We start from the raw sequence: 14661 nt of genomic DNA on the forward strand, positions 1-14661 counted from the left end.
TTATTTTCAGCTGCGTTGGGTCTTCGTTGCTGCGTGCACGCTTTCTCTAGTTGCAGCAAGCGGGGGCTACTCTTCATTGCAGTGTGCAGGCTTCTCATTGTGGTGGCTTCTCTTGTTGCAGAGCATGGGCTCTAGGCATGCAGGCTTTGGTAGTTGTGGCACATGGGCTCAGTAGTTGTGGCTCGCGGGCTCTAGAACACAGGCTCAGTAGTTGTGGCATACAGGCTTAGTTGCTCCACAGCATGTGGGATCTTCCCGGATCAGGATTCGAACCCGTGTCCTCTGCATTGGCAAGCAGATTCTTAACCACTGCACCACCAGGGAAGCCCTCCCATGCAGTTTTGGTACAGCAGTCTATGTATGTACAAGGTTTTTTATTTTTTAAGTTGCTAGTCCCTTTCCCACTTAGAGGAGTTCCTTTAGCATTTGTTGCAAAGCTGGTCTGGTAGTGCTGAATTCTCTTAGCTTTTGTTTGTCTGTAAAGCTTTTGATTTCTTTGTCAAATCTGAATGAGATCCTTACTGGGTAAAGTATTCTTGGTTGTAGTTTCTTCCCTTACATCACTTTAAATATATTGTGCCACTCCCTCTGGCTTACAGAGTTTCTGCTGAGAAATCAGCTGATAACCCTATGGGAGTTCCCTTGTATGTTATTTGTCATATTTCCCTTGTTGATTTTTTTCTTTGTCTTTAAGTTTTGTCGATTTGATTACTGTGTGTCTCGGTGTGCCCTCCTTGGGTTTATCCTGCCTGGGACTCTCTGCACTTCCTGGACTTCATTGACTGTTTCCTTTCCTATGTTAGGGAAGTTTTCAGCTATTATCTCTTCAAATATTTTCTTGGGTCCTTTCTCTTCTCCTTCTGGGACCCCTATAATGCAAATGTTGGTGCATTTAATGTTGTCCCAGAGGTCTCTTAGGCTGTCTTCATTTCTTTTCATTCTTTTTTCTTTATTCCGTTTTGTGGTCGTGATTTCCACCGTTCTGTCTTCCAGGTCACTTATCCGGTCTTCTGCCTCAGTTATTCTGCTATTGATTCCTTCTAGTGTATTTTTCATTTTAATTATTGTATTGTTCATCTCTGTTTGTTTGTTCTTTAGTTCTTCTAGGTCTTTGTTAAACATTTCTACATCTTCTCAATCTTTGCCTCCATTCTTTTTCCGAGATCTTAGGTCATCTTCACTATCATTATTCTGAATTCTTTTTCTGGAAGGTTGCCTGTCTCCACTTCATTTAGTTGTTCTTCTGGGGTTTTTATCTTGTTTCTTCGTCTGCGACATAATCCTCTGCCTTTTCATTTTGTCTAACTTTTTTTTTTTTTTTTTTTTTTTGCGGTACGCGAGCCTCTCACTGTTGTGGCCTCTCCTGTTGCTGAGCACAGGCTCTGGATGCGCAGGCTCAGCGGCCATAGCTCACGGGCCCAGCCACTCCGTGGCATGTGGGATCTTCCCGGACCAGGGCTCGAACCTGCATCCCCTGCATTCGCAGGCAGACCCTCAACCACTGCGCCACCAGGGAAGCCCCATTTTGTCTAACTTTTTGATTGTGGTTTTCGTTCTGCAGGCTGTAGGATTGTAGTTCTTCTTGCTTCTGCTGTCTGCCCCCTTTCAAGTATTTTTTTAATGTGAAACATGAGGCCTTGAAGTTCAAAATAGCCATAATTACACATAAATCTGATTTTAATGTAGGAATTAAAGGTAGACTTAAAGTTTACTGTACCTCATAGTGCCTGGCACAAGTCATGGGGTGCCTGCATGTTATGCTACTCTCTAAAAGTTTGTTGAATAGCATCTCTATTTAGCTAGTTGTCCAGGCACCATTGAGAGAATAATTTACCCTTCCTAATCATTTTCAGTGATGATTAAGTTAGTGTTTAAATCCATCTCTCAGTGATAAAATCATCTTATGTCTCTGTACTGCCTTATACTTTTCCAGAGCTACCCATGTTATTTTTGTCATTTAACGTTCACAAATAACCCCATGAAGTATATCACACAGGTACCCCATTTTGCAGATGGTAAAACTGAAACATCGAGAAATTGTGACCACTTTGGTAAAGGAGTCACCTGACTCCACTTTCAGTTATGTCATTTTCTGTGGATCCCTTCCATGTGCCATCTTATTTACTTCTTACGGGTTATGTACCTAGCAAAATTGAACTCTTTCATCTCGTGCCTTTTTTGTTTTAAGCTCTACTGTTGCTTACTCTCCTATAGGATCTACTCGTAGTTGTTATATGCAAAATTGTTTTCTTCTCTATTTGCAGCTACTGGAACAAGCCATTTTGAACATTTATGTAACTATCTTTCCCTGCCAAACAACTTCATTTGCCTTTTTCAAGAAAATAAGGAGATAATGAAGTTACTGATTGAAAGGTAACAATTATACACTTTTCTTCTTTATATTGGAATATATATATATGGAAACAAACTTCAGTTTATCACATATTTTACAAAATTCTCAGATAGCCTGGCAGAATTCAATCCATGTGATTCAAAGTATAATTATTAGGCCTTCTTAGTTGAGGATTTACCTTTATGGTAAGATTTTTGCCAGGCCTACTGAATAGCATAAGCAGATTTGCCTGGAAGGAGAGTAGTGGTGGAAATGTTTATTTCCTCATATTAACTTACTTGTTAAGTACTATGTTCTGTGGATTTTTGAAACTGAAAGAAACCTTAAGGGTTATCTAGTCTAATATCCTCACTTTATTTTTATTATTTTATTTTATTTTATTTTATTGATTGATTGATTGATTGCTGCTTTGGGTCTTCATTTCTGCGTGCGGGCTCTCTAGATGCAGTGAGCGGGCTTCTCATTATGGTGGCTTCTCTCGTTGCAGAGCACAGGCTCTAGGTGCGCGGGCTTCACTAGTTGTGGCACAAGGGCTTCAGTAGCTGTGGCTTACGGGCTCTAGAGTGCAGGCTCAGTAGTTGTGGTACAGGGGCTTAGTTGCTCCATGGCATGTGGGATATTCCCGGACCAGGGCTCGAACATGTGTCACCTGCATTGGCAGGCGGATTCTTAACCCCTGCGCCACCAGGGACACCCTATCCTCACTTTATATTCGAGAAAACTGAAGTCTAAAGAAATTGACCCATTAATCATGTCAAGTTAGTGACTAAGTTAAGAATAAAATTTGGCTGATTTACCCACAGAATGGGAGAAAATATTTGCAAATCATATATCTGATAAGGGAGTAATAGCCAGAAAATATATATCCAGATTTCCTACATCTCAGCAACAAAAAAGCAAACAACCCATTATAAAATGAGCAAAGGACTTCTCCAAAGAAGATATACAAATGGTCAATAAGCACATGAAAAAATACTGATCACTAGTCATCAGGGAAATGCAAATAAAAATCACAGTGAGATACCACTTCATACCCCTTAGAACTGCTGTAATGAAAAAGGCAGACATTAATAATACATGTTGGTGAGGATGTCAAGAAACTGGAATCCATGTACACTATCGGTAGGAACAGAAAATGGTACAGCTGCTCTGGAAAACAGTATGGTGATTCCTCAAAAAGTTAAACAGAATTACTCTGTGATCCAGTAGTTTCACTTCTAGGTGTATATTGCAAAAGAATTGAAAGCAGGAACTCATAGAATTTTGTACACGCATGTTCATAGCAGCATTATTCACAATAGCCAAGAGGTGGAAACAACCCAAATATCCATAAACCAATGAATGGATAAACAAAATGTGTTATATACATTCAGTGGAGTTATTATTCAGCCTTAAAAAGGTAGGAAGTTCTGACACATGCTACAATGTGGATGAAACTTGAAGGCAGGCTAAGTGAAATAAGCCAGTCACAAAAGAACAAACATTATGTTTCTATTTATATGAGGTACTTAGAATAGTGAAATTCATAGAGACAAAATAGAATGGTGGTTGCCAGGGGCTGGGGGTGCGGGGAGGAATGGGTTAGTGTTTAACAAGCAGAGAATTTCATTTGAGAAAGCTGAAAAAGTTCTGGAGACAGAGGTGGTGATGATTGCCCAACAACATCAATATACTTAATGCCACAGAACTGTACACTTAAAAATGGTTAAAATAGTAAATTTTATGTTCTGTGTATTTTTACCACCATTTAAAAATTTTTATTTTATATGAGTGTTCTAGCTCTAGATTATAAGAGCTTCTCATTGATTCAGACTGTTTTGGTTTTGGTTTTGGTTTGGTTTTTTTGGCCACACTGCGTGGCTTGCGGGATCTTAGTTCCCTGACCAGGGATTGAACCTGTGCCCTTGGCAATGAGAGCACAGAGTCCTAACCATTGGACCACCAGGGAATTCCCCAGACTGGTTTTTCAGAGTGTCCAATTAATGGGGGTAATAGCAAATTTTAATACGTTAAGCATTGTTGCTTTTAGAAAATCAAAGGTCATATTCTTCTGATTTTAAAATATGGTAGGCAAAGTATGTGGTATTCCTCTAAGCTTCGTATGAAGAGATAAATATAATAAGCCAAGAAGACTGTTTCTCTCTTACTGGATTTAGAGAAGAAAATTTTTTAGTTCTAGCCCTTCAAAAGTAAAAAACTTTTTTTTCTCCATTTACATTGAAGTTGGTGTCATAACACTGAAGTTAAGAGATACCTGGAAGGTGAAAGAGACGCTATAAGGTAAGCTGAAGATTGTCAAAGACTTGGTTGGAGGCAAGAAGTAGGAAAGAAGCAGAATATAAGTGTACAGGACAGCCTATTGTCCTGATAATTCATCCTGAGTTCTTCAAGTAGAAATGTGAACCCTAAGGCCCTATGTTATTTAAGCGCGTTTTAAAGTTCTTACTGTGGCTTTTTGCTGCTGTGGGTAGTGCCCAGTCACTCAGATTCAGTCTTCCTGTATTTATTTTGACTAAGTTAAGAGTTTCCCTGTCATTGTTACAATATGCCCTCATATTAACTGGGTCTTTTATGTGGTTTTTGTTTTGTTTTGTTTTAGCTATCCAAGAGAATCTAACAAATTAATAGACCTTCCAGAGGATTACAGCAGCCTCATTAATCAAGCATCTAATTTCTCGTAAGTTTTTATATGAGCTTATTGAGCACTTCCTACCACTGGAAACACTCACTTCTCTACACAGAATTTGAAGCATTTTGTCATTGTTCTCTTTTGTTTGGGTAGGGAAATCATAACATCAGTAGTACCACCTAACTTGTACTACCGAACTTGTAAAAAGCATGATTCCATGTTTCAGAATAAGATGAGAAAGGGGGTGATGAGGGACAAGTTTGATTCATTAGAGGTTATCTAAACAATTTGTACTTTAAATAACACATTAACTATAAACGGTTATATTCCTAAGCAGTTATTATTATTTTGCATATATTATTATTATTTTAAGCTTTAGAATAGCATTGTACATTATCCTATAGCATTTTTCACTCAGCATTGTTTGTAAGATTTATTTATACATTTGACACATGTAATTTTTAATTCATCAGTTTTCACTATTGTGTAGTACTTCATTATATGACAGTAGCAGTATTTTTTTTAATTTTTTAATTTACATATTTTTTTCCTCCTATTGATAATTTTATTTCTCTTTTCTCCACTTGTTGATTGAGTGTTTCCAGTACATGGTGTTGGTGTGTATGTGAGATGTTACCTATTCTAGAAATAAATTTGCCTGGTCCATAGTCTGTATGCATCTTCACTCTACTTGATATTGCAGAATTTTTTTCCAGGGCAGTTTTACCACCGTCAGCTCTTTAGCCAGTCTTTTAGAGCCTTGACTTGTGCTTTTTTATTTCATGGAGGTGCCCGAAATCAGGTGGTGACAAGAGCAGAGCCCCAACTCTGTGCCTTGTATGTGGAACTCTGCTGTGCTCCCAGAGCTACTGCTGTCAGACGGAGTTGGAAGGGGAGGACGTGGGAGCTTGCACCGCCCACACCTACTCCTGTGGTTCTGGGGTGGGCATCTTCCTGAGGTAAGGCCCTGGAAGGAGCTTTCTAGCTTTGGATCTGTCACAGTAGACATCTGTTGAGGGGTGGAACAAGAAACTACTACATTGCAGAGATTTGAGGCCACTCTTTTATACATTTGAGAAAAATGGGGAGCCTTGTCTCCACACATCTCATATTTGGCTCATGCTAACTCTGTGCTGTTCTTTCATTATCATTTCCATCCCCATGACAATTCTGTTCTTTCTTTGTGCCTCATTGTAATGTGAAACTTCCAGCTGTGTTTGGTTTTCTACCCAAGCACAGTCAGAATTACTCCTTTTGTTGTATCCTCATAGTTGGATTCATACATATCACAGGCTGCTGTATATAGTTGTGTACATTTGACAACATACAGCAAATATTTATCAGTGACTATGTAATGGATATTGAGAATGCAGTAGTCAACAAAGCATACGAAAACCTCTGCCTTCATGGAGCTCAGTTTCTAGTGAGGGAGATAGAAAGTAAAGTAAGAATTTAGAAAGCAATCCATGCAGAAGAGAAAAAATAAACTAGGGAGGGGAATATGAAATGGCAGCTGGAGAGCTGAATTTTAGATAGGGAACCAAGGAAGGTTCCCTGGGAAGGTGACTTGAATAAAGACCTAAGGAAGTGGGGAGAACATTCTAGGCAGGGAGCAGCAAGTGCAGAATTGCTGGGGAGTGTGCCTGCCATGTTCAAGAAAGAGCAAGGACAAAATTCATCAAACTGTCCTGTAAAAATGGATAGGTTTTTTAAAAAAAATTATCCCTCAATAAAATTTATTAAAAATAAACAAAAGGAATTCCCTGGCAGTCCAGTGGTTAGGACTCCGTGCTTTCACTGCTGAGGGTGCAGGTTAAATCCCTGGTTGGGGAACTAAGATTCCACAAGCCGCACGGCATGGCCAAAAAATAAAGAAAGAAAAATAAAAAAAGAAAAGAAACAGCAAGGAGGCTGCTGCTACTGCAGTAGTGAGCACAAGGGGGAGAGTCATGGGCCTGGTGTGTCCTAGCGAGGTCTCTGAGTGAGATGGAAGCCATCGCAGGTCTGAAGGAGAGAAGTGACATGAGTTTGAGCTCCTCTGGGGCATAGATTATATCCACATCTTAGTCATCTTAGTACCCCCCAGTGCCTGACAATTTCTTGTGTATGATAGGTTCTCAATAAATGTTGAGATGAGCTGAATTGTTAACACCAGAAAAAGTTAATCAAACCTCTCAAAGGGATCAGGAGACACATTTTTTTTAAAACCCTTAGGAGAAATGTAAAAGTAGCATTTTTACCTTGTTCGGCATATTTCAGAATTCTTCTGGTCATGTAGAGTGTTGCTTTGTGTTTCAGGTCAACCTAGTTCGTAATGTTTGTGTACCTTTTTTTTTTTTTTTTTTTTTTAAATTTTTGGCTGCGTTGGGTCTTCGTTGCTGCACAGGCTTTCTCTAGTTGCAGCATGTGGGCTTTCTCTAGTTGCAGCAAGTGGAGGCTACTCTTCATTACAGTGCACGGGCTTCTCATTGCGGTGGCTTCTCTCGTTGTGGAGCACGGGCTCAGTAGTTGTGGCTCGCGGGCTCTAGAGCGCAGGCTCAGTAGTTGTGGTGCACGGTCTTAGTTGCTCCACAGCACGTGGGACCTTCCTAGACCAGGGATCGAACCGTGTCCCCTGCACTGGCAGGCAGATTCTTAACCACTGTGCCACCAGGAGAGCCCTGTGTACAATTTTTTAAGTAAATAATTTCCTCATAATAGTGGTTGATACATAAATAACTACCTTATGTTTAGAAGTAGTTAACTTTCTCACACTTAATTTTTTTAAATGCCACTATTATATGAGCTGTCAAATCCTAATCCTAAATGTCCCTCCCCCTCCTTAATATTGGTTACAATAAAATCCTTTTAGTTATTTTTAAACTTAGGCGGGGTGTTGATACTTTTTCAAGTGTCTCTGCTATAAACGCCATTTCTTCTCTTCCAACAGTGGTTTTGTTTGTTTATATTTATTTATTGATTATATAGTTGATTTATGATATTGTACTAGTTTCAGGTGTACATCATAGTGATTCAGTGTTGTTTTGTTTTTTGCAGGTTATATTCCATTATAGGTTATTACAAGTTATTAGGTATAATTCCCTGTGCTATACAGTAAATCCTTGTTGCTTATCTGTTTTATGTATAATAGTTTGTGTCTCTTAACCCCATATTCCCAATGGTTTTGTTTACTTTTATAAGACTTCAGTCCATTTGGAACTGAATCCAAACCTTGGTTACTAATGTATAAATGGTCTCTCTACAGAGTACGGGAATGTCAAGTGCTATTTTTAGCTGGCAAAACCAAAGGCTGTTTTTATTCTCCTCCTTACCTTGATGACTATGGGGAGACTGACCAGGGACTCAGGTAAGGCCCATCCTGGGGAACTAGGTTGACTGGCTCTGGGCCACCAGAGCCTTCAGCATGGGGTGAACACAATGAACCTCGTGGTCCTGAAGCCTGCCTGCTAACTGCCTGGAGGGTTAGCACAAGTGGCTTTTGTCTGTGGACTCTTCGAAGGAGGCTACCCTGGCTGTCTGGTTTGACATTCCCATTCCCAGCCCTCAGAGTGTCATGAAGGCCATCAAGATACATAAGGGGAAAAAATGGGACAGAGCGCAACCTTTTTCCATTTCTTACTCCAGAGAGCTGTTTGAATTGTCCTGTGGCATCCACAGCATCAGAGCACTGCAGGGATAGCTCTTTGTAACTTGTGCGGCTTTGTATGGGAGACCCGGTCCTCTTCAAGTAATATAAAAGAGCAAATCTTGATTGATAAGAGATCAAGATTATCTTACTACATAAGAATCTGAGAGAACAAAGATTTAGAACATATAGAGCAATACAACAGTATTTGAGGCTTAATCACTTCTACTCTGGTAGCTTCTGTTACATCAAAAGCAAAATGCTAACAGCAGTTCCTTCAAGCACTGTTAAAGAACTTTCAGACCATTTCTTTTTGCCCAAATGGGATAAAAGTCTTAACCTAGATGTAACTTCCCAGCCTTGGGGAGCAGAAGTTGAAGGCCTGGAAACCAAGGCAAGATAAGTAGATGGGCTCCTCAGGCACTTGACTGCAAGGATACGGGCTTGTGCCACCTGTTGATGGTTCTTACCGTTGCTCTGAGAAACGTGGGCTCTTAGGAGGAAGAGCTCTGGACGGAGAGTGAGAGGACTGGCACTCTGAGTCGGGAGCCAAGGCCCCAGGCATGAGCTCAGCAGTGCCTGTGCTTTGGTTAAATTAGACCCCAGAGTTACATTTGACTGCTTTGCTTAGACTTTGTAACTGAAGGACAGTACTTAGAAGAACATTTTCACCCCTGCAAGTTTTCCATCCTCTCCCCTGCCCCTCCCTGTTTTACGTTTTACCAACAAAATGGATAATAAATGCATAGTTCTAGCCTCTCAGCGTAAACCCTCCTGCTCAACCCCACCCCCAGTTCCTCACCCCAGTCTGAGTAGGTGTAGCTTGTGTTCATTTTCCTCTTCTTTTCAGCACTTACTCCCCTTCAGCTGCTCCTAGCAAACCGTCAGAGCTAACACATTAATAGCCACAGGCGCCTGCCAAAGAGAAATTCTGCAGAGGATCTAAAACCAATAACTTGTAACTTTTCCTAAATCAGGAAAGGTTGGAGTATAATAGATGAATAAACCGAATGCATCCTGAGTGACATGTGTCTTCTTTCTAGACGGGGAAATCCTTTACATTTGTGCAGAGAGCGATTTAAGAAGATTCAGAAGCTCTGGCACCAGCACAGTATCACAGAGGAAATTGGACATGCACAGGAAGCAAATCAGACACTGGTTGGCATTGACTGGCAACATTTATAATTACTTCACTACCAAATACATAAATTTGGATTTTTGTAACCCAGTTCGCTTTTCAAGACAGAGAATAGGAAATAGGTTCTACTGAATTTGGAAATAAATTCTTTATTTAAGCTTTTCTTCCCAGTTTTATTTTTATAGTTTCTGGCTCCAGAGACTGATGAAAATCATCTTCTGTCAGCAGATTTTCTTGCATCATTTGCTGTGTACTTCAAACGTAACTTCTTGAATTTTAGAATCCAGGAAGGAGCTTCTCTTCCTGGGCTGGACTCAACCCCTTTGTGGGCATCTGACTGCATTTGACTGTTCCCAGTAGTCTGAGCCGTGTCACATTACTGAACACAGGGAACTCCAGGCCTGAAGCTGATGCAACAGCAGCTGGAAACAAAGTCTCTGGTCTTTTGGGGTCACACTTCCTGATCCCTCTCAGTGACTCTCAGCGTTGGGCCTGGGTCAGTGTCCCCACAGCTGATGGGACCCTACCTCTAAGCAAAACAGTGGATTTCAAAAGTGGCATTCCCTTGTCTCTACCGGCTGTGAGGGGGTTGGGGGACTCTCATGCTGGAGGAACCTGTGGGAAGAAGGAGAGAAGGTGGTGTCTTTGTGTGCTGGGTGATTTTCAGGGCTATACAAGGTGGGATTCCCCCGCCCCCCCCCCTTTTTTTTGGCAAGACTTTTGGCTTTGAGGAAAAAAACTCATATTAAAGGGCTTATTGAAAACTTAAGAGTATCCTAATTTTTCAGATGATATAGTCTCTTATTTCTAAGACTAAGTTGAAAGAGTGTATACATCTAGAATCAAACACTAGCAAAAAAATGAGAATTCAGTGTTATAAAATTCCCTCACCCCCACCCCTTCCAGCATTTCCTGGAATAGATGAATTGCTGTTTACCTGCTGGCTCACTTAGTACATTTCTGGGACACCTGTGCGCCCAGGCTTTTTATTATTTTTAAACATTATTGTTCTTACTAAGAGGTGCCTTCCTAGAATGATAGCCGCTTAGTAAAATAGTTTATAACCATGACATGCCATGTACCACTCTTGTGTGAGACACGTGCTGAGAGAGCTTGGGTACATGGAGAGTGGTGGCAGATTTGGTGGAAGAATAAATACAGAGCCTCTCTGAGGTGAGGCTAAGAGATAAATGAATAATTAGAGGCTCTTGGATTTTTTTAAGCCAATGAAAATAACCCTTTCACTCAGTTTTCTTTGAACTCTGCATCTAAAAGTTCCATCCTGCTCAGCTTTGCACACTCCACGGTACACCCAGGAGGAAGGTTGGAAATCCAGACTTTCAGCTGAAGTAAGTGGAGATGTAGAAGCCACACTCACTGCTTCTCCAGGGTGGTGTGTGAAGAGCCCCTTCCTCTGAAAGGATGACCTTGACCCTTTTTGCCTGGGACTGAGTCACCCATCTGAGAGGAAGCGCTTCTCACCCAAGAGGAAGAAAATCTGCTTTCGAACACAGCGCTCGCCCCGCTTTCCTGGCCTTCCTTCCATTCATAAGATCTGGTGGTATGGGCTGTGGATGGCATCGTGATTTTTAATGTTTATTTTGGCCTTTGTCACATCCTCATTCCTTTAGCTTTTAAGTTCAGCTTCTTTTGGCTTTTCTCCAGTTGTTAACCAAGCTTAAATTTAGAATGATAAGACCAGGTTTCTCCCTCTGTAGTTGAATTTATAAACATGTTCACCAAATCATAACAATACTTCAGCTTTCAGAGCTGATTTCATACAAGCCTGTTGTTAGCAGAGGGTGTCCCTGGATTCCATTCTCTGAGAATGTCAGGGAGTCAGAGAAGATGAATTTACATGAGATAGCAACACATGCGCCCTTTTATCTTCTGGTGTGTGTATCATTAATCTAATTGTCTTCCCTAACTAACGAATCATCTTAGTCTTATGATTTGTTCCGCATGTATTATGTTTATTGTAGAAATGTTTATATAACATGCTTTCCATATCAGGGAAAATCATATCTGTTTAAAAAATTGGCTAAAACTTTATTATCTGTGGACAACTTGTAAAATTTGGAATGTAGCATATGTAAAAAGTTTAAAGATATCCAAATAAATGCTTTAGGTGTTGACATTACTTTGCATCTGCCTACATTTTCTTTCTGTTTTGTTTCACACAGTTAAATGCAGTGGAGGTGTTCCACATGTCACCTTGCTATAGATAAAGTGGGACACTTGTATTAGCTTGAAATTTAAGATGCTTATATTATTAGTGTCAGTTATGGCTGTTGGCCAAACGATCTTGACCTTCTGAAGAAAGCTTGATCATCGTTTCAGCTGATTAAGTTTCATATTCACTATGACAGCTTGTGACCTTTCTGAACTACTGTGGACCTCAAATCACTGGGAAAACAGGGCACTCGAAGTCTCTCCCAGCTCCAAGTCATTTCCTCCAAGAAGGGTTAAACTCTTCTTGCTTATCCTTACGTAGTGATCTCCAGGTCCCTGTTCTAACACACTCCCCAGACACTTTCTGCTTAGAAAAGACACATGTACGAAGGAAGCTACATCCTATATTTGCAAGGGAGACATTGCCTATGAAAGTTCTGCTGTGCTCTTGAAAATCCTCTTAAAAGGAAAGCATCAAACTAAAAACACTAGGTTTCTCTGTCTCCTGGTCATTAATGCTGCTCCTACCTAGCTTACTACCTTCCCTGGTCCTAATGTCATCAGCTCCAGGACTCATTAATTCCCTCTGACATGCTCCTTCCTTGCTTTGTCCCTACTTTTGTTTTCTGAGTCAGGTTTATTGACGTTTATTTTCCAAATAGTAAAATTCACCCTTTCTAGTGGATGGTTTTATGCATTTTGACAAATGCATACAGTTGTTTTAACAAGCCACACTCAAGAATAGAACAGTTCCATCACCCCAGGAAGTTCTCTCATGCCCTTTTGTGGGCACCTTCTCCCCCCATCCTGACCCTTGACAACCACTAATTTTTTTCTGTCCCTTTGTCTTGCCTCTTCCAGAATGTTATATAAATATATCATATATGTAGAGTTTTGAGTCTGGCTTCTCTCTAAGAAGACTGATGCATTTGAGAGCCGTCCACGTTCCTTTTGGTTGCTGAATCGGTTGCTGAATCGTGTTCCATTGTGCAGATGTATACCCAGTCACCAGGTAAAAGACATTTGGGCAGTTTGGGGTGGTTATGAATAGAACCATGACAAACAATCCTGTTACAGGTTTTTTTTGTATGGACCTAAGTTTTCATTCCCGTCAGGCAAATAGCTAGGAGTTGACTCATATCTTAATCCACTCTACACCATCCTCGCACTTTGACTTTGCTGCTTACTTATACGCATCCTCTGATTTGAAGGACAAGATATAATGCCATCAGGAGTTAAGGGCTGATATTTCCTCCCTTCCAGCCAATCTCATGTCCTCTGAACACCAAGAGGGCATCCGCTCTCCCCCTGAACCTCCGTGTTATTCCCCCACATTCCTAGTCCTTAACACACGGTGCTGCTGGCTGCCACACTGACATCAGGAGCCTTTTTTTAAAATCTAGTAGCAGGTCAGAGACCATAATTGTCATAGTGCCCCCCTTCCCCCCGGCCCCTGGCTAAGCTGCAAACCTGCTGACCTAGCATTACAGGTGCCCGGACGAGGGGAGGCGGGGGAGTGTGCGGAGCAAGCCCCTAATCTTATTAACCTGAATTGAGGTTACTAAGGGTTTATTGGCTGGTGGCTCAGTCCTGGGCTTGAAAATGTTGCAAGAGGCTGTGGGCTCTTGAGCTGAGGCTGCAGACACTAGGACACCTATCTTCCTAAATGTTGGGAATAAGTAGCTATTACTACTTCACTATGGAGTAATTGTTTCAGAAATAAAAGTTCTAAGGCACTGTCTTTACCTTTCACCCTTCCACAGGGCTAGGCTGACAGGACTTGAAAAGCTGGCTGAGTCCCTTGGGAGAAATGAACCTACATTGGCCCAAAGAAAGACTGCGGTTAGACATAAGGAAAAACCTGGTCCCAGTCTTGCTGGGCACTGGTAGATGACCAAATGAGATGGGCAGCTTCTTCTAGCATATACCTGGCTACCTGAGAAGACTGTGAGAATGCAGCCCACCCTAAGTCTGTGTAATGAGAAAAGAGCTATTGTGAGTTGCTGCCTGAGCATTTACAGTGTGACAGCCCTGCTCAGGACATTTAGATAAGGACCTGAGCTTAGGTTTCCCATCCCTGGAATTCCTGCTTTGCTTTTCCCGAGGCACGTTTCAAAATAACCACTTAGAGTGGAGCCTGTCCCAACCACCTCTTAAGTAATACGTGCTTGCTACCCTGCTCTCTGTCTCCTGCTCTCGAGACCTAGAATGGAGGACCCCTCTTCGACTGGCTCATTGCACACACACCCCTCGCTTCTGTTCTGGGACCTGCGAGTAATAGACCTTGTGAATTTACTCCCTTTGTATGAGTGCCTTGAAACTGCCTTCAATCAAAACAACCCTGGGGTTTTCACTTCCCCAAAGTGGGAGCTGGGATGCTGAGGGAGCTACCTGCCAACCCTGTGTGGGTGGCTTGTGCCCCCTCATTCAGCGGGTCATAATCTGCATGTTCTTAATTCAGTACGCCAGCTCCAGGCCCCCTGCACAGTCTGCTCTGAACCAACTGGTGGTGTTTATTGTGGGATCATTTTCCCCTTGATCCTCCCAACAGCTCTCAGATTCTGACCAGAGCGGGGGGGTATAGAAAATGGAATTTTTGCTTAAATCACTAAATTAAGATTCCACATACTAAAATATTGAACTCAGCTCTGGTCCAAACTCTAGCAAATGTTGAGATTATTTGGATAACCTAATAGTCCCTGTTCTTGCAGATAAGAGATAGCAAGAGGGAGAGAGGTGACACC

The 14661-nt window shown here is 41.4% G+C and overlaps 1 protein-coding gene across 4 annotated transcripts in view; it reads left to right on the forward strand.

Moving 5' to 3' along the window:
* UBR2 (ubiquitin protein ligase E3 component n-recognin 2) overlaps positions 1-11885 on the forward strand; it is a 117170-nt gene extending 105285 nt beyond the window's left edge. For all 4 annotated transcript variants that reach the window (XM_082637829.1, XM_082637831.1, XM_082637828.1 and 1 more), the window contains exons 42-47: positions 2265-2373; positions 4577-4633; positions 4953-5030; positions 5771-5941; positions 8227-8328; positions 9651-11885. In XM_082637829.1, the coding sequence (XP_082493955.1) occupies positions 2265-2373; positions 4577-4633; positions 4953-5030; positions 5771-5941; positions 8227-8328; positions 9651-9792 (659 nt within the window). In that variant the 3' untranslated portion in view covers positions 9793-11885. The remainder of the gene's footprint in view (positions 1-2264; positions 2374-4576; positions 4634-4952; positions 5031-5770; positions 5942-8226; positions 8329-9650) is intronic.
* Positions 11886-14661: the final 2776 nt, after the last annotated feature.

Source organism: Mesoplodon mirus, assembly GCF_964341445.2.
Source record: "Mesoplodon mirus genome assembly, chromosome: 12".
Taxonomy (NCBI): Eukaryota; Metazoa; Chordata; class Mammalia; order Artiodactyla; family Ziphiidae; genus Mesoplodon; species Mesoplodon mirus.